Here is a 23920-nt window from a genome sequence, read left to right on the forward strand (position 1 = left end):
GCACCTCCTCCACTGTGCACAGGACGGGGCACTGAGGCCAAGGCCAGTGGCGCCGAGTCTCAAGTCTGGCAAGGACCCCTTTGGCCATCAGGAAGTGCAGGACTTGTCTGGAGTCGGCCACATCTGGGGTTCCGGTGAACTTTGCTGCGGAGGGAGCCAGGGGTGCAGCAGGCGAGGCTGCCTCTGGGGGTGCAGTAGGCGAGGCTGCCTCTGGGGTACAGCAGGCGAGGCTGCCTCTGGGGGTACAGCAGGTGAGGCTGAATCTGGGGGTACAGCAGGTGAGGCTGCCTCTGGAGGTGCAGCGGGTGAGGCTGAATCTGGGGGTGCAGCAGGCGAGGCTGCCTCTGGGGGTACAGCAGGTGAGGCTGAATCTGGGGGTGTAGCAGGTGAGGCTGCCTCTGGGGGTACAGCAGGTGAGGCTGAATCTGGGGGTGCAGCAGGTGAGGCTGCCTCTGGGGTATAGCAGGTGAGGCTGAATCTGGGGTGCAGCAGGCGAGGCTGCCTCTGGGGGTACGTATGGCAGGTGAGGCTGAATCTGGGGGTGCAGCAGGTGAGGTTGCCTCTGGGGTACAGCAGGTGAGGCTGCCTCTGGGGTGCAGCAGGCGAGGCTGAATCTGGGGGTACGGCAGGGTGAGGTGCATCCAGTGTGTCCTGGGCAAACACCTTGGCTCTTAGTCCTCAGCTGAGAGGAGAATGTGGCTGCAGTGGAATAATCCCTTCCCTCAGGGGGCAGAGGGTGCTCTGTGTGTGTGCTGTGTGTGTGCTGTGTGTGCATGTGTGCATGTGTGTTGTATGTGTGCATTGTACTTTTGTGTGTGCATGTGCTGTGTGTGTGCGCTGTGTGTACTGTGTGCATGTGTGCTATGTGTGTGCATGTACTGTGTGTGTTCTGTGTGTGCCGTGTGTACCGTGTGTGCTGTGTGTACATGTGTGTTGTGTGTGCATGTATGCTATATGTGTGTGTATTGTACATTTGTGCGTGCATGTGCTATGTGTGCTGTGTGTGCTGCATATGTTGTGTGTGCTGAGTGTGCATGCGTGTACTATGTTGTGCTGTGTATATCTCCGTGTGTGCTGTGTGTCATGTGCTGTGCTTGCACCGCACATGTGCATGTGCATGCCTGACCGAGCGCAGGGTCCTCCGCAGTCAGGCCCTCCCTCCACTCTTCTATCCAGGATGTCGCCAGGCTCCAGTGCTCCCGGAGACGGCAGCTGGAGGGGCCCGCAGGATCCCAGGCAGAGCCAAAAGCCTGACACGGGAGCAGCCCGTGGGGAGCCCTGACGCGGGGCTTATTTGCGGGTGGGGGACGTGCAGGGTGAGAGGCAAGGGAGCAGGGCGGAGAGCAGAGTATGGGCAGACGGCCTGCTCCAGCTGCCGCACCCCTGGGTTCCGGCAGGGGCCACCCCCACTGCTGGGACGCTCCTCCGGGCAAGGGTTCCGGGTGGCGCCGTGTCCTCCTCCCCAGGCGGGGGCCAGCGCGAGGGCCACCCTAGGCGGGCCCTCTCCCCGCAGGCGGACAACGGGACGCCCCTGTTCTGCCTCCAGGACGTGCCCCGTGGCCCAGAAGGCGGGTAGCGGCCCTGCCAGGCTCACGAAGGCCTCTGCCCAGGGGCTCGGCGAGTCGCCCCTCTCCGGGCCTCCCGGCCTGCTCGGGAGACAGGCAGGGGGAGGAGGGCACGGGCAGGGGTGGGGGACGCACACCAGCGCAGGAGCCGAGCAGAGCTGCAGGGCTTTATTCTGAGGCTCTCGACCCCGAGCCCCCCCGCGCCCCCCTCTCTGTCTTCTTGCACGCCTGGGATCCAGCGGGTCAGGTCTGGAGGACGAGGGAGAACGTGGCCTTGGCAGCAGCGGCCTCGTGCGCGGAGAGAGCCCGAGGCTGAGGCCGGGGCAGGAAGCTGCTCGAGCAGAAGGAAACGGGGTGAGGTCCAGGCCCTGAGTTCGGGGCTTTCCCACCCTGAGCCTCCAGCCGAGGGTGCAAGACATGGACTTGGGGGGGGGTCCAGCCTGAGCAGAGCCCCAAGGAGCAGAGCAGTGCGTGCCCCGGCCCCCAGCCCCTGCCCCCGCTGACACCCAGGCCCCAGGCGGGCCCACCTCAGTGCTGGTCCAGGATGAGGGGCACCTGGGCGAGGTCCACACGGGGCGGGTGCCGCTCGCCCGTCCGCACGTTGAACATGGGCAGCGTGGACAGCGGCCGGGGCACCTCGCGGCTGGCCGCCATCTGCCGCAGCTCCTCCGTGTTCCCGCGGATGGTGCAGTGGTGGAACATCTGGAGGCTAGAGGCACAGGGTGGGCACACGCCAGCCCCCCTCCCTCCCCGCCCAGCCCGGCTCCCGCCTCGCCCCGAGGGTGGCCTCTTCCTCTCTGGTTGGGTCAGGGGAGGTGGGGGCACACAGGAAGCGCTTCAGAGCCCGAGAGGCAGGCGGCCCCCTCCGAGCCCTGTGCTTTGCTCTTTGAACGATAATAATAGCAGCCGAATCTGAGCAGAGAGGTGGCCCGGTGCACCCAAGCCCAGCTGGTGTGAGGAGAGCCGCCGGCTTCTTTCTGAGGCCAGCCTTAGCTCAGCTGTAGATTTGTGGAGGGTTTGGGTTTTTTTTTTATGGGGGGAGGGGCGTTATTTGGAGATGAGGGCATTTTGGGTCACACCTGATGATGCTCAGGGGTTACCTAGCTCTGCACTCAGAAATCACTCCTAGCAGTGCTCGGGGGGACCATACGGGATGCAGGGGATCGAACCCAGGTCAGCGGCGTGCAAGGCAAAAACGCCCTTCCCGCTGTGCCCTCAATTCAGTTCTTGCCCCTCCAGCTCTCATCTCCCTCCCAGCACTGTCTCTCCCCACGGAGCCCCCCTCCCCGCCCCCCGGGGAGAGGCCCCTGGGTCCTGCAGGCCGCTCATCCTTTAGCCTCCAGCCCTGACCCCCTCCCTCCCACGGTCTGTTGGCTCCTCGGGCCCCCAGCATGAACCAGCTCCAGCCTGGGTCTCTCGTGTGTGGGGTCCCTGGAGATGGCCCTGGCCCCTCTTCCTCTGCCCCTCCTTACTTCCGTGGCTCATCCCCCCCAGGCTGGCTTTCCCGGGCCAGGGTCAGCTGTGGAGTAACACTGGCAGCTGCTGAGGCTTTGCTCTGGGTCTGGGGGCGCCTCCCCTTGCTTCCTGGCTGCAAGGGACTGAGGTCCCCAAGTCTCCTTCGCTGGTAGGAATCAAATGCGGTCAGCCGGGAACAGCACTTAGCACGTTCTGCAGCTCCACCTCTACCGAGAGGGTGGGACCCTCAGACGCCGCGATCATCATCAGGATGCTCTGATTACTACACCAGGCCCACTGGTCAACATACCAAGCCCCCGTACAAATCCACCCACCTTCACAGGCCCTGCCTGGAGACATCTCTCCAGACCAGCGGAGGGCCAGGTGGCCTTTCCATCACAATGACCAGTGGGGGCAGGGCTGCTGAGGGCCAGCGAGAAGGTACTTAACCGGCCTGTGTCAGGCCCTGGTTTCAGCTCTGGGAGAGACACCCCCCCCACACACACACCCACCCATCGTGCCTAGCCAGCTGGAGGAGGTGGGGTCCCCCTGCCAGGCTGGAGGGGGCCGGGATAAGCCCTTCCTTCCTCTGGAATCTGCAGGCAGGGCTATCCGCATGCAGTGTGGGGCAGGGACAGCTAGGAGGGAGAGAGTGGGCAGGCCAGCAGGAGGCTGTGGCTGGCAGGAAGGCGGGGAAGTTACTCCCCGTGGGGAGGGGGGCTGCAGCCAGACGGACGGAGGCAGCAGTGAGCGCCCCTCCCTGCCCCTGGCCCCACATCTGGGTCTCATTACTCTGGCAGCGCTCACAGGTGGGGAAATGTGCTGCGGCTGTTTTTCCAGAGCAGCAGCCGCGGCCAGACCTGCGGTGCCTGGCCCCGCCGTCGTCCACATCAGCACTCGGAGGGAGGGAAGGGCAGGGCTGCTAAACCCACACGCACACGCGCACACACGTGTGTCCCTTCGTGCACATTTGTGCGCACACACGTGCACACGTGGCCCGTGGCCTCATTTTCACACGCCCCGCCACCGATACAACCCCTCCAGCCCTGCCTCTTCCACCAGGGGGGCACTTTCTGGTCAGAACTGGGGGCCGGGGCCAGAGCGACAGTATACCAAGTAGGGCGTTGGCCTTGCACACGGCCAACCCGGGTTCAATCCTTAGCATCCCATGTGGTCCCCTGAGCACCGTGAGGAGTGATTCCTGAGTGCAGAGCCAGGAGTAACCCCTGAGCATCGCCGGGTGTGACCCAAAAAGCAAAAAAATAAAAATAAACTGGGGGAAGAGGACAGGGGTTACTTGCATCCCACCAACCCCACATCAAATCCCTGGCACCATCCATGGTTCCCTGAACACTGGCAGGGGTCGCTCCTGAGCCCCAAATGGCCCCAGAGCACTGCAGGGAACGGCCCAATTCCCACCCCTAAAATTGGATACCAGTGAAAGCGAGTGGCAGAATGTCACAGCATTTGAAAAATACTGAACGCACTGAAAAACTGGTAGACATCAAACAAGGGAAAAATTGACTCTTGTAGAAAGAAATCAGCACAAAATCCAAACCCACGGGGCTGTGTCACACGGGGTAAACTGGTTATTGATTCAAAATTGGAGGAGGCTTGAGCCAGAGTGGTAGCACAGAGGACAAGGCGCTAGCTTTGTGCATTTAATCTCCAGCATCCCATTAGGTCCCCTGAGCACTGCCAGAAGTGATCACTGAGCACAGAGCCAGGAGTAACCCCTGAGCATCACCAAGGGCAGCCCCAAACCCCATCGGAGTCTCCAAAAGGACCCAGGAGAGCTGGGTGTGGGGACAGCTCCGGCCAGGGAAAAAACTCACCGAGGCATGAGGGTCATCGGTCACTTCTGACAGCGGCGCAATATCTGAGGAATAGTGTCCTCCTTGTAAAGTGGACATCATCACTGATCCCAAAAATCACATCAAGGGGGAAAGTCTTTGTCAAAGAAACACACTAAAGTACGGGGGCGGAGGTGGGGTAAGAGCAGGCAGGGCACTTGCCTTGCACACACCGACCCAGGTTTGATGCCCAGTACCACAGGCGGCCCCTAAGCCCAAGGAGTGGTCCGAGTGCAGTGATAAGGATAAGCCCTGAGCACAGCTGGTGTGTCCCCCCGGAAAAAAAAAAGAAAGTAAAAATGTGAAAATGAGCAAATGTCTTTTCACTTGCTTTGGCTAGAAAGTGAAAGCTGGAGCCCCCTGCACTCCCGTTTGACTTCTCTTCCTCTGCTCTGTGCCAGTGTTTCTCAACCAGAGGCCCCAAATATTCCAGAATACTCCCAGGGGGCCACAGGTCAAACTCGCATCAATGTGGGGGGGCGGGGCGAGGAAGGGCATGGCATAAAGCGAAGGCACCAACGTGTGGAATATGGAGACGCCAGGAATGAAAGCTGAAAGGCGGCCAGGGGAGGGGCAGGCCCACGACACAGCTCTGTGGGCCTCCTTCTCACTAGAGAATCCTCACGTCCTCCTTAGAATCTACATCCACCCTCAATAAAGAGATGGACTTCACTGATACGAAGGAAAAGAAGAAGAAGGAAGGAAGTTGACCAAGGAACAAAGCCCATGTGAGACGTGAGTCACCCCAGCAGCCGGGCACGATCTCTGCTGTCCGTGCAGGGTCCTGAAGGCTGTCACTGGGGGGCATGGTTCTGATTCTAAAACGGTGGCTATTCTCTAACACGTGCACAGAAAGGGTGGGGTTCAGATATTTGCCCTGCCGTGGGGTCTCTCGGCACCCACAAACCAGCCGCCGCCTATGTGCATTCCCATGCCATCTCCCCCCACCCCCGCCGAACCCAGAGGCACAACCTCCCAGGGTCCTGGGTGCCCTCTGGCCTCCTGCCCCTGCCAGGAGGCAACAATGGGGCCACTGTGACCCCCGCAGTGTTCTGGCAACCTCACAATGTGACCCTGAGGTCACTACAGAGATAAGTTCACCTTCCCCCGCGTTCCTGGCATACGTCTGTTGGGACCAGCCGTGGGTGATCATCCTTGGTCCTCCTTCTGGCCACCCGGGGGAAGGCAGGGGCCACGCGCCCCACAGCCCTGCGAGGGGGCCTCTGCGGGGAGCAGGTAGCAGGACACGCCTCACCCACCAAGGAGCCGGCCAGCGGTGCTGTCCAGCCGCCACCCTGGAGGTCCTCACGCCCAGCTCCCTCGAGCCAGCCCAGGAAGAGATGCAGAAGGACACTGCGCTGCCGTCTCCCTCAGGGCCCCCGGCCGCCACCACCACGGCCAGCGCAGGCCGGCAGGCCGGGGCATCCGGAAGCACCAGCAGGAGTGAGCCTGGGCTCCCCAAGACCTGCAGGAAGCCCGTCCTCTCCAAGGTGATCCTCAGAATCCTGGAGGACAAGGGCGTGCACAACCGCGTCTCCCTGGCCTCCCTGAAGAAGGCCGTGAGCGTCACGGGCTACAACATGACCCGCAACGCCTGGCGCTTCAAGCTGGTGCTCAAGCGGCTGGTGGAGAAAGGCCTGCTCAGGCAGGTGACCGGGAAAGGCTCTTCGGGCTCCTTCTCCGTGGGCAAAAAGTACGCCTCCAACTTCAAGCTCACGGCCAAGAAACGGCAGGGGCCCCCGCGCAAGTCGGCCAAGCGGGCCGGGCAGCGCCAGCCCAGGCAGGCCAAGTTGCAAGCAGGCCCCAAGCAGGGCCAGAAGCGGGCAGCCAAGGGGGCGCGCAGGGCAGCCCGGCGCCGCTGCAGCCGCTGAGGGGCCCGAGGCGAGCGGGCAGCGCACCAGCCATGGGAGACTGGGCGCAGGGGAATTAAAAAGGAAGCCTCGCTTATTTCACACCTGTCTGCTGCGGTCTCTGAGGCTCGCTCAAGGGGGGGGCACAGAGGAAGGGATCAGGCTCTGAGCCCTGATGGGGGTGTCGGGGGCACCTGGGATTTCCCCCCAAGATGGTGGACGAGAGTCCTGCAGGTGGACAAGCCAAGGCTGAAAAAGGTCATGGAATGGGGTAAGACTCTGCTTGGGCACCCAGCTCCTGGCACTGCATGAGTGTGTGTGTGTATGTGTGTGTGTGTGTGTGTGTGTGTGTGTGCGCGTGTGTGCGTGTGCATGTATGTGTGCCATGTGTGTACATGTGTGCATATGTGTATGTATACATCTGTGTGGATCTGTGTGCATGTGTGCTTGCATGTGTGTGTGCCAATTTGCATGTGTGCACACATGTGTGTCCATATGGCTGTGGTATGTGGACATGGACGCATGTTCTATGTGCATGGGCACGTGTGTGCATGCATGTATGTGTGAGTCTTGTGTGTATGTGCTTGTGTGTGCACATGTGTACGTGCCTGTGTGTACACTTGCTGGCAGTCCCTTGATTCTCTTCTCAAACCCCTTCCCTCGGGGAGGACTTGGACCCCGAGGGCTGGTGCTCGCTCAAGGTGGGAGGGCACAGAGGAAGGGATCGGGCTCTGAGCCGTGATGGGGGTGTCGGGGGCACCTGTCTCACCCACCTGAGACTCTGCAGGGATTCCCGCATTCAGGTAGTTAATAAGAAGCTGGAGCCGGAGAGACAGTGCACTGGGGAGGGCACTTGCCTTGCACATGGCCAACCAGGGTTCAATCCCCGACACCCTATATGGTCTCCGAGTCCCACCTATAGTGGTCTGAGTGCAGAGCCGGGAACAAACCCTGAGCACCGCCGAGTGTGGCCCCAAAACCAAAAAGAAAGAGGGTGAGTGAGAGTGCCCCCTCGTCCTCAAGTAATCTGGCGGGTCAGCTGCCTGTGGGGGTTGGAGGGTCCCTCCTGGCACTCTGGGGGGAGGGCTCCCCAGCCCCCTCTCTCTACTCACTCAGAGGTAGCCAGGTCTCTCTTGCGCCTGTGGAGGGATGAAGGAGAGAGAAGACATCGTCTACGCCCTCCTGGGGGCAGCGAGGCTGCGTCCCCGACCCCTGTCCTGCCGTGGACCCCACTCCCGAGGGCGCCCGTGCCCACACTCACCGGCCCTCCCGCCGACAGCACATGACGTAGGCCAGCAGTGCGGCCAGCAGCAGGCCCACCAGCAGGGGCACCAGGAGTGTGACCAGAGCGTCGGTCAGGAAGTCGCGGTCGGGGGCCTCGGTGGGCGGGCAGAAGAACGGGTCGTGCTCCAGGATGCCATCCCCGGGGGTGGCCACCTCGTCCCCGGGCTCCGGCACAGATTTATCCACCTGCACCGAGAGTCCAGGGCTGAGCTGGGGCCAGCAGCCACCACAGAGACCCCAGGGGACTGGAGCTCCTCAGGCCCCCCTGCGCCTGGCCTCTCCCTGCTCTTCAGGCAGGCTCAGAGCTGGGGGAGGGAGGAGGGGAGATTCTGGGGAAGGCGAGGCCGGGCGATGATCAGGGAGGACGCAGCACTCGTGTCCCGCTCGCTGCCTGGGTTCAAATCCCGACTCAGGCCTGGGCTGTGCGAAGCTGACATCCTGCCTGCCTGTTTTCTCGCCTGCACAGGCGGGATGCTACCGGTGGTCCTGTCTCCCGTGTGCTTGTGAGCAACAGAGCACGTTGGTTTAGTTCTGGGCACAGTGAGAAAGCACGAACCCCAGGGATGGGGCCAGGCCCTTGGCACAGGAGCAGAACCCAGCGGCTTGGGAGGAGCTGGGGGGGAGGGGGGAGGGGGTCCCAAACCGGTGGGGGTAGTCCCAGCTGGGGTGTGAGGGCCTCAACTCAGTGTCACAAAGAGCAGTAATGATGGACTTTGATTCACAGACAGACAGACAGCAAAGAATTCAGCCGGGCGCCCCTTAGCCGGTGGATTGGCAGGGCTCTTTAAGGAGGCAGATGGGACTCTGGCTCTCTGTCGCTCGTCACCCGCCCAGAGGGACCTTCGGTGGTGAAGGGTGACAAGCCATGGGCATAATGGACGGAGCTGTTGGCTTGGGCACTTCTTAACTGGGTCCAGTGGAGGGCAGGCACAGTCCTTGACAAGACCGTGGACTTTGCTGCTGCCGCCCCCTTGTGGGGAAAGGTAGAACTTCATAACGTGCAAGAGTGTGTGTGTGTGTGTGTGTGTGTGTGTGTGTGTGTGTGTGTGTGTGTGTGTATGAGACAGATGCCAAGACACAGAGAGACAGCAAATAACTCAAGACACATGGACTGACATGGCTGGGACAGAAAAAGCAGGGCCAGGGGCGAGAGGGGACAGGCATTGTGCGGGCCCCAGCCCGGGGTCTCTCCTCACCAAGGATACATTGCACCAGTCGACGCGGAAGTGGGGCGCCAAGGTGTCATAGCAGGACAGGAGTGGAGGCTGGCCCTGGGCACAGCGGGCGTGGCTGTCGGGAGATGCCACCATCTTCAGACAAGTGGAGAAGGGGGAGGCCGAGCCCACCTTGATGTACACCCTGGGCACAGAAGGAACTGTCACCACATGGGGCACTGTCACCGGGCGCGAGCTATTGGGGCTTGCGGGGCCTCCTCAGGGCCTGGGACCATGTCCACTAGGAAGTACCACATCCAGGATCACTACAGTGTGGGCCCAGGAGGGGAGCGCGGGAAGGCAGGATGTATCCAGAAGGAAATCAAGAGTCACTTGAGGCTGGGACGGGCAGGTGGGCATGGGGAGGGAGGGACAGGTGGGCAACACCTCTCCTGGAAGCCAAGGAGACTCGCATCCCATGCCCACCACCCAGACCCAAAGCAAACCGCTGCCTCCTCCTCCAGGAAGCCCTTCCGGGTGGCACACCTACCCTTCCTTTCGGCCCTCGATGGGAAGAGGGACACGGCCCCCACGATCCAAGGCAGAGGTAATGTTGAGCAGCTGGAGCTCCCCTGGTTGCCAGAGCCCCCCCAAGGCATTGAGGAAGCGGCTGGCAGGCTGGGAGGGCAGGACCTCCTCCACGTCGTGACTGCGCACCAGGAACTCAGCCTGGTAGGGGAGCAGGGGACCTGGGGGTGGGGGGGCCAGGGAGCACCTCAGGCTCACCCAGGCCTGCATGGAGCCAGGACCAGGCTGTCACGTGCCTGCCAGGTGCCTCCCCGCATCTCACTAACATCAAAGGCTTCACACACGACCCCCAAACCTCCAGCCGCCAACACCCGCCCAGGGCCGACACTCAGCAGAGGCCCAGGAAAGCACCTGCAAGTCTTATTTTTCTTTTCGGGTCACACCTAGTGATGCTCATGGGTAACTCCTGGCTCTGTGGTCAGGAATGACTCGTGGTGGTGCTCAGGGGACCATATGGGATGCCGGGGATTGAACCCAGGTTGGCCACGTGCAAGGTAGAAGCCCTCCCCTCTGTGCTTTCACTCCGGCTCCCACACCCACATGTTGTTCGAGGGCACTGCCACCCCCAAGAGCCCCCTTTGGCACCCTCCAGCCAGCGGAGAGCCCCCAAGGCTGGCACTGGTGGGGAGCAGGCGGGGCAGGGCTGGTGGTACCTTCCGGATCCTCAATCAGCAGCAGCAGCCTCTGCCGAATGGTGTCGAAGCTGCCCCGGTTGTAGGCCGTGACCTGGGGTGGGTGTGGGGAGAAGCGAGGTGCCACCGGATCAGGCGGGCGAGGACCCAGCCCTGCCCTGCCCAGGGGCCAGAAATCACACCTGTGATCTGCATGGTCTCCCGTGAACGTGGATGAGCCCCGAGCCCAGCCGAACCCACAGAACCCACAGTGGGGGCAGGGGTCCCTGCTGGTACCTCGATGACCTGCCGGCCCCGATCTTCCGGAGTGGGGGCACCGTAGAGGAATCCGGGGTGACGGGGGCTGCGCTGGGTATAGCGAAGCCAGCGGGGCAGGTCTGGGTGTCCCTGAAGGTGGGCGTGGTAGGTGACAGGGACGCCGGGTGGGACAGCTGGTGGAGGGGGGAGGGGCTCAGAGGACACAGGGCAGGCGCCTCCTCCCACCCCACACCCTCCCCCACGGGGCCAGGGGCCCACAGGCCTCTCACCAACATGTTCAGGAAGCTGCAGGAAGGTGTCAGGGTTCAAGCGATACACAAAGATGCGACCCACCGACGCCTGCAAGGTGATCTCCTGGGCCTCGGTTTCCCCCAGCCCCGCCAGGAAGCCTGCGAGGACCCCAGGACCCCCAAACAAGGTCAGCCTCAGTCCTATGCCAGAGATGAGCTCCCCCATCCCTGGTGCCTCTACAGAAGGATGTGAGAGGAGGTGGCCTTGGTCAGCCCCCAGGAAAGGGTGGTGGGGATCCCGACTGGGCCACCCGGTAGGGCCATACCTAGGGAGATCACTCCTGGCTCTGTGCTTAGGGGAACTCACACGGTTCCAGGAACGGAGCCAGAGTGGGCCACGTGCAGGGCAAGTGTGTTACCCACTGGACTCTCTCTCGGGCACAAAATGCCATCCACTCCATTGGGCAACAAGATCCAAAAATGAGGGTTTGGTTAGATTCGTGGGAGCCCCCGCATTTTAGGCCCCTGTTGGGGGTCATAGTGGGCAGGGATTGATGTTGCCTAGGAGGTGTGTGCACCCATGTGTGCTTGTGCGTGTGTGCGCGCACCTGTGTGAGTATGTAAAGGGCACTTGAAGAAAAAAAAATCCTTAGAAAGGATTAGAGGGCAGGGCAGAGTGATAATACACGCCCTGTGCGTAGGGGCGTGCCGACACGTGGCAACCCAGGTGTGATCCCCGGCACCCCATGGGGTCCCTGAGCCTGCCAGGAGTGACCCCTGAGTGCAGAGCCAGGAGTAGGCTCTGCGTGCCACGGGGTGTGCCCCAAACAGAAAGTTTTCTTTTTTTATCAAGTGCGACAGTGGCAGCAGAGAGAACAGAGGGTGTGGCTTTGTTTGCACAGAGCTGAATGTGGCTCCAACAACACAGAAACAGCCACGCCATGGAGGGAGCGTCCGGGTGTGGGGGAGGGGACGTGCGGGTGCTGAGCAGCCTTGGGGCGAGGGGAAGCCGCTCCTCTGAGCCCCAATACTCAGAGGAACAGCGCCCGCCCGGCCTAGCAGCCAGTAGGAGCTGCGTAAAGGGCCCACGGTCCCTCCCAGGGCCAAATTTAGCCTGGGCCTAGCAGGCTCCAGGCACCAGCCCATTAAAGGGCCCAGAACCCAGCCAGGCTGCGTTCTCCGCCAGGGCACCCCAGCGCCCAGGCTCCCAGCCCCCACGCCCCACGCCCAGCTCCCAAGCCCCAGGCGCCCAGCCCTGACCGGAGTCCGGACCCCTGTCTGCCAGCCACCTTTGAACCCCTCTGCTTCCTCGCCCCTCCCCAGGAGCATCCCGCCTTCCAGCCCCTCGCCCCCGGGTACCCCACTCCATGCAGCGGCCTCTCTCCCCAGACGTGGAGAACTCACCCAGGAGGACAGGAAGGCAGAGGAGTGCAGCAGCCATGGTGGAGGCCTGGGGGTGAGTGACAGGGACAGGAGGAGGGGAGGGAGGGCGGAATCGCGGGTGGACCTGCCCACGTGACCCGGCCCCTCCAATCGCCCCCTCCTCCTGGGCTGGAGTGTGTTTGTAACCCGGTGGTTTTCATCCTTCGACTGGAGACCCCTGAAGGGCAGGAAACTACGACCCAGACCCCCCGGGACCCCCAAAGTCCCAGCTCCCCAGATGCTGCGGTCCTTCCGGGACCTGCCCACCCCCTAGGGCTGCCCAGGCCCCACTCTGCGCCCCGCTCACAGCCTGCTTACAGGCACAAGCCCTCCTGGCCTGCAGCCTTCGCCCGCCCGGCCCCGTCACTCCTTTTCCAGGCCCTGACAGGCCGCTGTCCTAGCTGGACACACACACACACACACACACACACACACACACACACACACGCACACGCATATGCACGCACACACGCACCCCGCATTCCACTCTCCTCCCAGGCCTTGGGTGCCCTGGACCCAGTACAGCTAGGCCCAGAGCCACGGGGCTGGATCTGATTCCTCCAGCCGTGGTCTGAGCGCCCCCTAGTGGCCTGGGCGGCACCTGCACCCCCTCTGGAGGCCAGCGAGGACCGCCCGCTCTGAGGGTCACTCTGGGAAACTCAGGGATGGGGAACCCAGCATGTCCCTGGGCTGACAGGAAGAGGTGGGCCTGGAGGCATGAGGTGGGGCTGAGGGGTATGAGGTGAAGCTGAGGGGTCCTGAGATGGGGCTGTGGGACATCAGATGGGGGCGAGGGGCACGAGGTGAGTCTGGGGGCTCCTGAGGTGGGGCTGGGGGGGCATTAGGTGGGGCTGGGGGCTCCTGATGCCCCAGTCGTGGGCTTGCAGCAAGACTCAGCCCAGCTCCTGGGCTCAGGATGCACATAGGGTGCGGTTCCGGGAGGCAGATGTGCTTCTGCCCCCTTTACAGAGGACAACACTGAGGGTGGACACAGGCGGGGCCCTCCCTCGCCCTCGCTGCCCATCAGTGGAGTCTGCAAAGCACTGGCTGGTGCTGACAGTCGACCATGCGCAGGCAGGACGCAGCTTCCTGGCACCCCTCTTCTACCGAACACTCAATATTTGTTTATTTGTTTGTTTGTTTTGCTTTCCGGCCACCGCCGGCTGTGCTCGGAGCTTAGTCCTGGCTCTGAGCTCAGGGATCACTCCCGGTGGTGCTCAGCTCAGGGGACCCTAGGGGATGGTGGGGGTGGAACCCAGGTCGGCCGAGTACAAGGCAGGCGCCTTACCTGCTGGGTTATCACTCCCCGTGGCCCCCCACACCCGGTGTTTCCCACTGGGAGCAGTTGCTCTCTGGGTCCCCTGAGAAGGAGCGGGGAAGTCTGAGTGCCAGCTCTAAAATTCTTGGTGCTGTGTGACCAGTCCTCCTGGGCCTTGTGACCAAGGACGTCCCCCTCCCCCTCCACCACCTCCCCACTCCCAAGACTAGCACGGGACCAGGCCAGCTGGTTTTCCCACCTGATCGCCGCTGTCCTCGAGAGCCCGCAATTTCAGTCAGGGCTCTCCCTGGCTCACAGCCCCCGGGCTTTGTCCCCGTGTCACCTTGGAGGCCTCTCAGAGGTGGAGGCCAGAGGGGGAAAGTTCTAGCAGTGAAGAGTGGGGCAGAGGGCCCTGGGGAAGCAGGCCGAGGTGCCGGGCTGGGCCAGCTGCCCAGAGTTTCAGCCCCTCAGCACTCCAAGTGCCCTCTCCACCCTCCCCACTGGCTCTGCCGCCACCAACGCACACCCTCGGCCTCTCAGGGAGGCAGTGCCCAAGCCCGGGCCTCCAGGCCCTTCCTCCTGACTGCCAGGACATCCCTGGGGGTCCCCTGAGGCGCTCTAAGGGACCCCCTCCTCAGAACTGTGTGGATGGAAAACTTTTTTGTTGTTGTTGTTTCTTTTTTTTTGCTTTTTGGGTCACACCTGGCGATGCACAGGGGTTACTCCTGCTCTGCACTCAGGAATTACCCCTGGTGGTGCTCAGGGGACCATATGGGATGCTGGGAATCTAACCCAGGTGGGCTGCGTGCAAGGCAAACGCCCTACCCACTGTGCTATAGCTCCAGCCCCTGGAAAACGTTTTACTACAAGTATACAGAACAGTGCATTGAGCTTCCACAATGTCCATCACTCAAATCAACTCAGGACCACTCTCCGGCCATTTCTCCCCCACTGATTTCCACCTGTCAATACTTCCTGCCATGTCAATATTTCATATGCCTAATCATCTGATTAGACTTTTATGTTTTTAATCATTCTTTAATGTCAAGGCTGAAGAGATAGAGGGGCTAAGTCACTTGCCCTGCATGCAGCCAGCCCCAGTTTGCTACCAGATACCACAGATGGCCCCCTGGGGCCGCCATCCAGGAGTGACTTCTGCACACAGAGCCAGAAGTAGCCCCTAAGCGCTGCCAGGTGTGATCAAGCACTAAATTATTGGTATTAGTGTTAGTAGTATCAGTAGTATTCCTTAGTATCAGATCTACAAATATCACACTTCTAGTTTCTCAAAAATGTCTTCTTTTTTCAACAATGTTCTTATTTGAATGAGGATATAAATAAGGTGTTCATATCACAACAGACTGATGGGTCTCTTCATTAGAGGGAACCGGCTTATTTCCCAAAGTCTGGATTTTTTTTTTTTTCTTTTTGGGTCACACCTGGCAACACACAGGGGTTACTCCTGGCTCTGCACTCAGGAATTACCCCTGGCTGTGCTCAGGGGACCATATGGGATGCTGGGATTTGAACCCGGGTCGGCCGCGTGCAAGGCAAACGCCCTACCCGCTGTGCTATCTCTCCAGCCCCCCAAAGTCTGGATTTTGATGGTTGCGTCTCTATGCTGGTCCTTACCGCATTCCTCTGTCTGCTGGTTCCTTGATTTTTTTTTCCCTCTGGCACTAGGCTCAAAATCCAGTTTTCATACTCGCAAAGCATTCACGTTGCCACTGAGCCACACTCCCAGTTCCTCTAAAAGGAGATTTTATTGGGGGAGGAGGGTTAGGGGTCATACCCAGTGGTGCTCAGGGCTTACTTCTGGCTCTGCACTTGAACTGGCCTGTCTGCCTGGCCAAGAACAGCGGGGAGATACCCTTGGGGCCTCCTGAGCGCCAACAGGGAACTTTCTTAAATAAATAACAATAACTTCAAATGATGACTCTTGGGGTCTGAGCTGTAGTACAGCTCATAAGGCCCTTGCCTTACATGGCACCAACCGCGTTCCATTCCCTAGCACCACCTATGGTGGTGGTACCACATATCTCTGGCCGTGGCCCAAAAACACTCAAAAAACAATACTAGACAAATCACCTCTCCCGTATCTCTCACCGGGGACAGTTCATGAAAGATCAGGTTTTTGTTTGGGGGCTATACTGAGCAGTGCTCAGTATGGCTTACTCCTGGCTCTATGCTCAAGTAGATAAGATCAATTCTTAATTCTTTCCCTCAATTCTGGGGCTGGGTGGGGGGGACTGGACCACATCTTACACACAGTGATGTTCAAGGGCTCTTCCTGGCTCTGTGCGTAGGAGTGACCCTTGGGGATGCCCAGGAGAGCAGACGTGGTGTGAGGAACTGAGCCAGGGTTGCCGAGGATGCAGCTGTGTGCAAGTTATGAGCCTTTCCTCCCATTCGGAATCTCAAAAACTGAGTTGGGGGATATGGAGCAATAGTACAGTGAGTAGCAGCGAGTAGAGCATTTGCCTTGCACGTGATCAACCTGGGTTTGATCCCCGTCATTCTATATGGTCCCCCAAGCGTTGTCGGGAGTAATTCCTGAGTGCAGAGCCAGGAGTAACCCCTGAGCATCGCGGGGTATGACTTAAAAAGAAAAAAATTAAGTTGGTTTTCTAACACCCTGCAAACTTTGAGCAACTGTTTGTTTGTTTGTTTGTTTTCTTTTTGCGTCACACCTGGCGATGCTCAGAGGTTACTCCTGGCTCTGCACTCAGGAATTACTCCTGGCGGTGCTCAGGGGACCATATGGGATGCTGGGAATCGAACTCTGGTCTCCCTCGTGCAAGGCAAACGCCCTACCCGCTGTACTATCACTCCAGCCGTATGTTTGCTTATTTTTGCTTTGTTGGGAGGGGGCACCACCAGCTGTTCTCAGGACTTCCTCCTGACCCTGTGCTCAGGGGTGACTCCTGACAGGGCTTGGGGGGCCATATCTAAAGCCAGTATCAAACTTGATTCCCACATGTGCATGACAAGCTCCTTACCTCACCCCCTGTATTACCTCTCCACTCCAAGGTGGTTTTTTTTTGGGGGGGGTCACACCTGGCAATGCACAGGGGTTACTCCTGGCGCTGCACTCAGGAATCACCCCTGGCGGTGTTCAGAGGACCATATGGGATGCTGAGAATCGAACCTGGGTCAGCCACATGCAAGGCAAATGCCCTACCCGCTGTGCTATTGCTCCAGCCCCTCCAGTCCAAGTTTCTTTCTAGTAGGAGTACAATCATAAATTTATGGCTTTGGGTATTTTTTTATTTTGGGGGCCTTTTTGATTTGTTTTTGGCTTTGTGGTTCACACCAGCGATGCTCAGGGGTTACTCCTGGCTCTGCACTCAGGAATTACTCCTGGCAGTGCTTGGGGGACAATATGAGATGTCGGGAATTGAATCCAGGTTGGCTGCTTGCAAAGTCAAACGCGGAGACTGCTGTACTATGGCTCCGGCCCATGACTTGTTTGTTTGTTTGTTTGTTTGTCTGTTTGTTTTTTGCTCTTTGGGTCACACCTAGTGATGCACAGGGGTTATTCCTGGATCTGCACTCAGGAATTACCCCCTGGCGGTGTTCAGGGGACCATATGGGATGCTGGGAATCGAACCCGGGTTGGCCGCATGCAAGGCAAACGCCCTACCCGCCGTGCTATCACTCCATGACTTGGTTTTTGTTTGGGGCAACATTGGCTCTGCTCAGGGCTTTCCCCTGTTATGTTCTCAGGATTCACTCCTGGTGGATTCTGGAACCATATGTGGCGTGTGATATCAACCTGGGTCTCCCACAGGCAAGGCAAGCCCGCTACCTACTATATAATCACTCCCGTCCCATAAATTTTATTGGTAGTCACAATGAGCTCCCCATTCAGTCCTCCCTAGCTGCTTCTGGGGGAAGTAGAGTCAGATGGCTACAACGTGGACCCTGATGGCCCTTCTCTGCCAGCCCAGCTGGGTGGGCCCCCAGTCCCTGACCTGAAGGCTCCCCAAAGCCCTGCCTCCCTAGTGGGCTCTGGTCCCTCGCTTGGCCATCTGTCTGCACCTGTCTCCCAGCCTCCCGCTCTGTCTCTGCCCGTCTGGGTCTCCGTTGAATCTTCTTGGTCCTTTGGGTCTCCGCGAAGGTTTGCAGAGAGATGAGTGACATCAGTGCCCGTGTCCCCGTGGGCCTCCTTTCCGAGCTCTCCAGTCTCCCGAAGCCGCCTCGGAAGGCCCATCTCTTCTTCTTCAGCGGTCATTTGTTGTCATGGGGGACAAAGGAAAGGGATTCTCGTCCTTGTGATCCGAATGTCGCATACGCCTCCCCGACTCCTCCCACATCTTTCCGCACCCCCGCCCCAGCGCCACAACAAAGGGTGCGATCTGTCCTCCGCCACGAGAGGGCGCGTTGGCCGGCGTCGGCCCCCCGCGCCTGCGCACTGCTGGGGCGGAGCGGGGGGCGGGACGGAGCCGGGCACGCGCGTCACGAGTGCGTGCAGCGAGCAGCCGCTGCAGGGGGGCCCACGGCGGAGGGGGGCATCGGCCTGGACTCTCGCCGAGTCCGCTGCCCCTTCTGGGGCCAGTGGAGGTGCTCGCGAAGCCGGAGGAGACACGGGCTTGGACACGTACCGGCTGAACGGGGCAACGTGCAAGGACATTTCCTTCCCCAACCCCCCCCCAACCCCGCGGTACTTGAGGGTGCAAACCCGAGGCCCGAAGTGTACCCAGAACCCTATCTACCCCGGGCAGGAGCGATGGTATACCGGGGAGGGCGTTTGCCTTGCACGTGGCCGACCCTGGTTCGATCCTTGGCATCCCATATGGACCCCCAAGCACTGCCAGGAGTAACTGCAGAGCCAGGAGTAACTGAGCTATCGCTGGGTGTGAACCCCCACCAAAAAAAAATAAATAAAATAAAAATAGAAGAGAAAATTGAAAAAGAAAAACACCTTCTCCACTTTTTTTTTTTCTTCGATGCACAGGGGTTACTCCTGGCTCATGCACTCAGGAATCACCCCTGGTGGTGCTCAGGGGACCATATGGGATGCTGGGAATCAAACCGGGGTCAGGCCAGGGTGCAAAGCAAATGCCCTACCCGCTGTGCTATTGCTCCAGCACCCTTCTCTATGCTCTTTAAAGGGTTCCTTGAGTCTCGTGACCACTCCAAGTCATCTGTGTTTGAGCCCAGGAATGCTGAAGGCCGGTCCAGGTCCCGGGAAACTGGGCAGATGAGCCTCTCTGGGCAGGGTAGAGGGCTCTGCCTCCCTCTCTGAAAGAGCTGGGAAACTGGAAAGCTCTGGAGAAAGTTAGGTGGGGAGGGGGTTATTTCTTTGGACCTGGCAATAAGGCAGTAAGTGTCCAGGGCCAGGCTCAGTCTGAGAGCTGAGAGAAGTCAGACCTCAGAAACATTTAGTGAGAGGATTCCCGGAATAAAAGAAACCAGGGCAGGACAGATAGCAGAAGGGCATAAGGCGCCTGCCTAGCACATGCCCAAGTTTGGTTCCGGACCTCGCACTGCATTTGGTACCCCCACCGCATCCCATCCTCACAATCACGGAGCCCAAAGTGAGCACTATTGGCTATGGCCCCCCAAAAAAGAAAACATCTCTTGACTTTTGCAGGCAGTCATTAGTTATATAGGAAATCGAATTTCTATGGGCCTGTAAGAGTTATTAAGAAATCAAGGTTGCTAGACCATAATCGACATCCACCAAATAAAATACAAAATTTGGCAGTGTTATTGCTACAATAGCAATAATTTAGTAGAAACTAATAATCTTTTCTAAAAAGAAAATCAATAAAATTAAAATTGTACAGAATCCAGGAAACAAAACCTCCAGAAGATACTTAAAGGTGGTAAGAGAAACTATAGACTATAAACCTATAAAAAACTACAGGGCGGGGCCAGAGCCATAGTACAGCGGGAAGGGCATTTGCATTGCATGCAGCCGACCCAAGTTTGATCCCCGGCATCTCATATGATCCCCTGAGCACTGCCAAGAGTAATTCCTGAGTGAAGAGCCAGGAGTTACCCCTGAGCATCACTGAATGTGACTTACCCAAAAAAGCAAAAAAAACACACCAAGAACTATAGGCTATCCCAGGATTAAATAGAGATGTATTACAGTTAGGCATGAGAGGCTTCTATGGCATGAAGACAGTTCTCTCCATACACTCTATTGATTCAATGTGGATCCAATAAGCATACCACAAGACTTTTTTCAGAGAGCCAGACAACTAGGTTCCAAAATTCACAAGGAAAAGCAAAGGACTGGGCTGGAGCGATAGCACAGTGAGTAGGGCGTTTGCCTTACACGCAGCCGACCCGGGTTCGATTCCCAGCATCCCATATGGTCCCCTGAGCACCGCCAGGAGTAATTTCTGAGTGCAAATCCAGGAGTAACCCCTGTGCTTCGTCAGGTGTGACCCAAAAAGCAAAAAAAGAAAAAAAAAAAAGCAAAGGACTGAGATGAGCCTGTAAATTCTGTAAACAAATGATCCCTTTCCAAATCCTGAAGCTTATTCGAAAGTGATACTAATTAAAATAATGTGGTATTGGTGCCGGACTAGACAAAGCGATCAATAGAACAGAGTACCCAGAAACGGGTCCAAGCGGATGTGGGCTTTTGATGGATGATGGCAGAGGCATTGAACTCAGTGAGAGAGAATGGTCTGCTCAATAAAAAAGGGGGATGACAATTGGCTTTTCATAAGAAAAATCCTCACACCATCCGTAAATATTCATTCCAGATGGATTAAAGACCTGAAAGTGGGAAACCAAACTTTAAAATAATTAGAAAATGTAGATCTCAAGGGAGGAAAACATTTCTCAGAAGAGGCACAAAGAGTTTTGATCTTCAGAATATGGGCAAAAGAAAAAAGAGAAAGAAAGAAAGAAAGAAAGAAAGAAAGAAAGAAAGAAAGAAAGAAAGGGAGGAAGAAAGGAAGGGAGAAAGGAAAGAAGGAAAGAAAGAAGAGAAAGAAAGACAGAAAGAAAGAGAAAGAAAGAAAGAAAGAAAGAAAGAAAGAAAGAAAGAAAGAAAGAAAGAAAGAAAGAAAGAAAGAAAGGGAGGAAGAAAGGAAGGGAGAAAGGAAAGAAAGAAGAGAAAGAAAGACAGAAAGAAAGAGAAAGAAAAAAGAAAGAAAGAAAGAAAGAAAGAAAGAAAGAAAGAAAGAAAGAAAGAAAAAGAGAAAGGAAAGAAGGAAAGAAAGAAGAGAAAGAAAGAAAGAAAGAAAGAAAGAAAGAAAGAAAGAAAGAAAGAGAGAAAGGAAAGAATGAAAGAAAGAAAAAGAAAGAAAGAAAAAGAGAAAGGAAAGAAGGAAAGAAAGAAAGAAAGAGAAAGGAAAGAAAGAAAGAAAAAGAAAGAAAGAAAAAGAGAAAGGAAAGAAGGAAAGAAAGAAAGAAAGAAAGAAAGAAAGAAAGAAAGAAAGAAAGAAAGAAAGAAAGAAAGAAAGAAAGAAAGAAAGAGAAAGAGAGAAAGAAAAGAAAGAAAGAAAGAAAGAAAGAAAGAAAGAAAGAAAGAAAGAAAGAAAGAAAGAAAGAAAGAAAGAAAGAAAGAAAGAAAGAAAGAAAGAAAGAAAGAAAGAGCCCACTGCAAAAATACGACATTATAAACCACTTTGAAAGACCAGAAACATCTGGAGTGATGAAGCTGGCAGCCCATAACACCAAAGGTTTGTGTTGCGGCTGTGTGAAGGAGTGCCCACAGGCCGTTGAGGTGGCTTTCCTCCTCCTCTTCCTTGCTAATCAGAACCCCAGCTTCCCTCCAAGCCTTCCCCAGCTCCGTCAGGTGATTGGTCTCCCGTGTAGCAAAGCTCAGTCCCTCTGGCTGATGATTGGCTTAGGGCGTACACCTATGAATCGGTGCCACCCCGAACGGAAGAGAGCTCTCCTTCAAGGACTTAAAAACAAAATTATCATTGCTTTTGTTTGGGGGATTATTCTTATTATTATTGCTTTTGTCTGGTTTAAGCCCCTCAGTTGCTCAGGGCTAACAACTTAGTTCTGTGCTCAGGGTTCACTCAGGGGATCCTATGGGATCAAACCCAGGTCAGCCTCATGTGAAGTAAACTCTGCCCACTGTACTATTGCTCTGGCCCTTCCTTCAAGAGCTTTAGGGAAGCAACACTAAGAAAGCCGCACTAGTTTCTTTGGTGCAGGATATCCAACCAGGATCAGCACAGAGAGGCCTTAAACGCCGGCTTCTCTCCACCCAGCATTACTTTCTCCTGCCTCTGGCCATAGCTATCTACACCCAGAGCAGAGGCTTGGATGCAGGTCACAGAGATGACAAGAGCACAGGGGGCTGTTGTGGGAAGATGGGGAGAAGCTGGTCCTACTATCACAGCGGAGCTTCTGAATTCTGCCTTTCGGACACCTTCTCACAGGGGATAATAAAATGTCCCTTTTTTGGTCTAAAACCTCTGGCTGGGCTCTTCGTATCACTTATCAAAGGCTGCGGTAGGTAGCAAGGGTGATTCACCCAGATGGACAAGGAGCACGATAAGCTGTGTGAGCTCATAGGTAGAGAATGCAGATTCAGACGAGATACCACTTCACACCCCTCTGATTGGCAATAATACAGTCAAACAAAAGCAGATGTTGGCAAGGATGTGGTCAAACAGGATATCTCCTACAAAAGCAGCGGGAGGGAGTATGTGCTGAGCAGAGAACATTCGGACTGTTAAAGGTGTCTTTGCTCTTCCTCATCCTCCTCCTCCTCCTTGGTTCACACGTGCTAAAGGTTGGTCCAGGCAAGTTCAACGAGGGATCAGTGTGGCCTCCTTTATAAAGCAAAACAGAGAAACAACTCAATGCCTATCAGCAGCAGAACTGATAAATTGTGGCTTATTCACAGGATGGAACAGTAAACACACTCAAAGAGGGAACCAAAGCCATCTGTATAGTGTGGTTCCCCGGGGCAGGGAGGGTGTAGGGGGGGAACATGTCAAGAGAGAAAAAAGCCACCAAATGATATACACAGTGATCATCCTGGTATACATTCTAATGCAGAAAGTATATCAAGATGCTCCTTTAAGTGTGGAGGGACACAGGAAATGATGGGCTCGATTCATTTAAAGCAGGGATAAAGGGAAGGAAAGTCTGGGCCAGAGGGACGGTGCTTGCCTTACACACAGATGACCTGATTTCGATCCCCGTAAAAACCCATATGGTCCCCTGAGCCCTGCCAGGAGTCATCCCTCACCACAAAGCCAAGAGTAAACCCTGAGCACTGCCGGGTGTGGCCCCAAAATAAACCAAATAAAAGAAATGGGGAAAAAAAAAAGGGAAGAAAAGTCAGGAAGTCTAAAGCCAATCCAACATAACAGTAAGGCTGTGCCTTGTGGGAGTTATGCTGAGTGAAATACGTGAGTGTAGTACCCAGGGCTCATGCCTGACTCTGGACTCAGGGATCACTCCCGGCAGGCTTGGAGGACCACTGGAGGTAACAGGGAACCAACTCAGGTCGGCCACGTGCCAGGCAAGCGCCCTCCCTGCTGTCCTATTGCTGAGGCCCCAACTCTGTGGTTTTCTTCATATCAACTTCCTAGAGAAAGGGTTGAGTTCTGGGCAGTTAGCTGAGAGGTAGGGGTGAGGTGGAGCAGGGAGACTGAGTAGAGAGTTTTAGGGGTGATTACTACACAACAATGCGAATGTGAGTAATGCAGATGACCCGCACTCAGACTGGTCCAAATAGTCCTTCTTGGGCTTTGGGGGGCAGGGGTCAAGACAAGGGCTTCACACATGCAAGGCCGGGCTCTACCCGAGGCCCGCACACTACCTATGTTTTACAATTAAGCATAGTAGTAGGGACATAGGCTGTACGCTTTCTTCTTTTAATTTGTTTTTTGTTTGTTTGGGTTGGGGGGGCACACCCAGCAGTGCTCAGGGCTTACTCTGGGCCCTGCCTCGGGGGGTCACTCCTGTTGTGGCTGGAAACCATGAGTGACACTAGGGATCTAACCCAGGTCCACGAGGTGAGTGCTCTACCCGCTATCTGACACTCCAGCCCTAGGTGCATGGTTTGCTGACAGGAGGTCCCATTCACCCCCCATTCCATGGGGTCCCCTGAGCAACTTCAAGAGACTCGCAAGCACTGAGCTGGGAGTAACCCCTAAGCACTGCCAGGTGTAGCTCCCAACCAAGAGGAGAAGCATGTCATAATACTACAAAACTAGGGACTGGAGCGATAGCACAGCGGGTAGAGCTTTTGCCTTGCATGCGGCCAACCCGGGTTCAATTCCCAGCATCCATATGGTCCCCCGAGCACTGCCAGGAGTAATTCCTGAATGCAAAGCCTAGAATAACTCCTGTGCATTGCCAGGTGTGACCCAAAAAAAGAAAAAAAAAGTAAAAAAAATACTACAAAACTATGAGCTACAAAGGAAACTTTGC

At 56.9% G+C, this 23920-nt stretch overlaps 1 protein-coding gene across 1 annotated transcript; it reads right to left on the minus strand.

The window, feature by feature from the left end:
- Positions 1 to 1737: 1737 nt before the first annotated feature.
- Positions 1738 to 12815, minus strand: SGCA (sarcoglycan alpha). Its single transcript, XM_055132589.1, has 11 exons — positions 12767 to 12815; positions 12274 to 12319; positions 10909 to 11028; positions 10658 to 10812; positions 10403 to 10475; positions 9712 to 9910; positions 9204 to 9366; positions 7985 to 8193; positions 7836 to 7862; positions 2093 to 2274; positions 1738 to 1896 (listed from the first exon to the last, which is right to left on the minus strand). Exons 2-10 carry the CDS (start codon positions 12308 to 12310, stop codon positions 2094 to 2096), a joined length of 1164 nt encoding a protein of 387 aa, XP_054988564.1. The 5' UTR covers positions 12311 to 12319; positions 12767 to 12815; the 3' UTR covers positions 1738 to 1896; position 2093.
- Positions 12816 to 23920: the final 11105 nt, after the last annotated feature.

This window comes from Sorex araneus, chromosome 3, assembly GCF_027595985.1.
Source record: "Sorex araneus isolate mSorAra2 chromosome 3, mSorAra2.pri, whole genome shotgun sequence".
NCBI lineage: Eukaryota > Metazoa > Chordata > Mammalia > Eulipotyphla > Soricidae > Sorex > Sorex araneus.

Bases quoted from the DNA above. Each gene is read 5' to 3' on its own strand.
- SGCA (XM_055132589.1), bottom strand. From the start codon at position 12,310: ATGGCTGCTGCACTCCTCTGCCTTCCTGTCCTCCTGG. The intron at 11,029-12,273 runs GTGAGTTCTCCA...GGGTCCTCGCAG, and splicing joins CTGCCTTCCTGTCCTCCTGG to GCTTCCTGGCGGGGCTGGGG. The intron at 2,275-7,835 runs GTGAGTAGAGAG...CTGTGCCTCTAG, and splicing joins AGAGACCTGGCTACCTCTGA to CCTCCAGATGTTCCACCACT.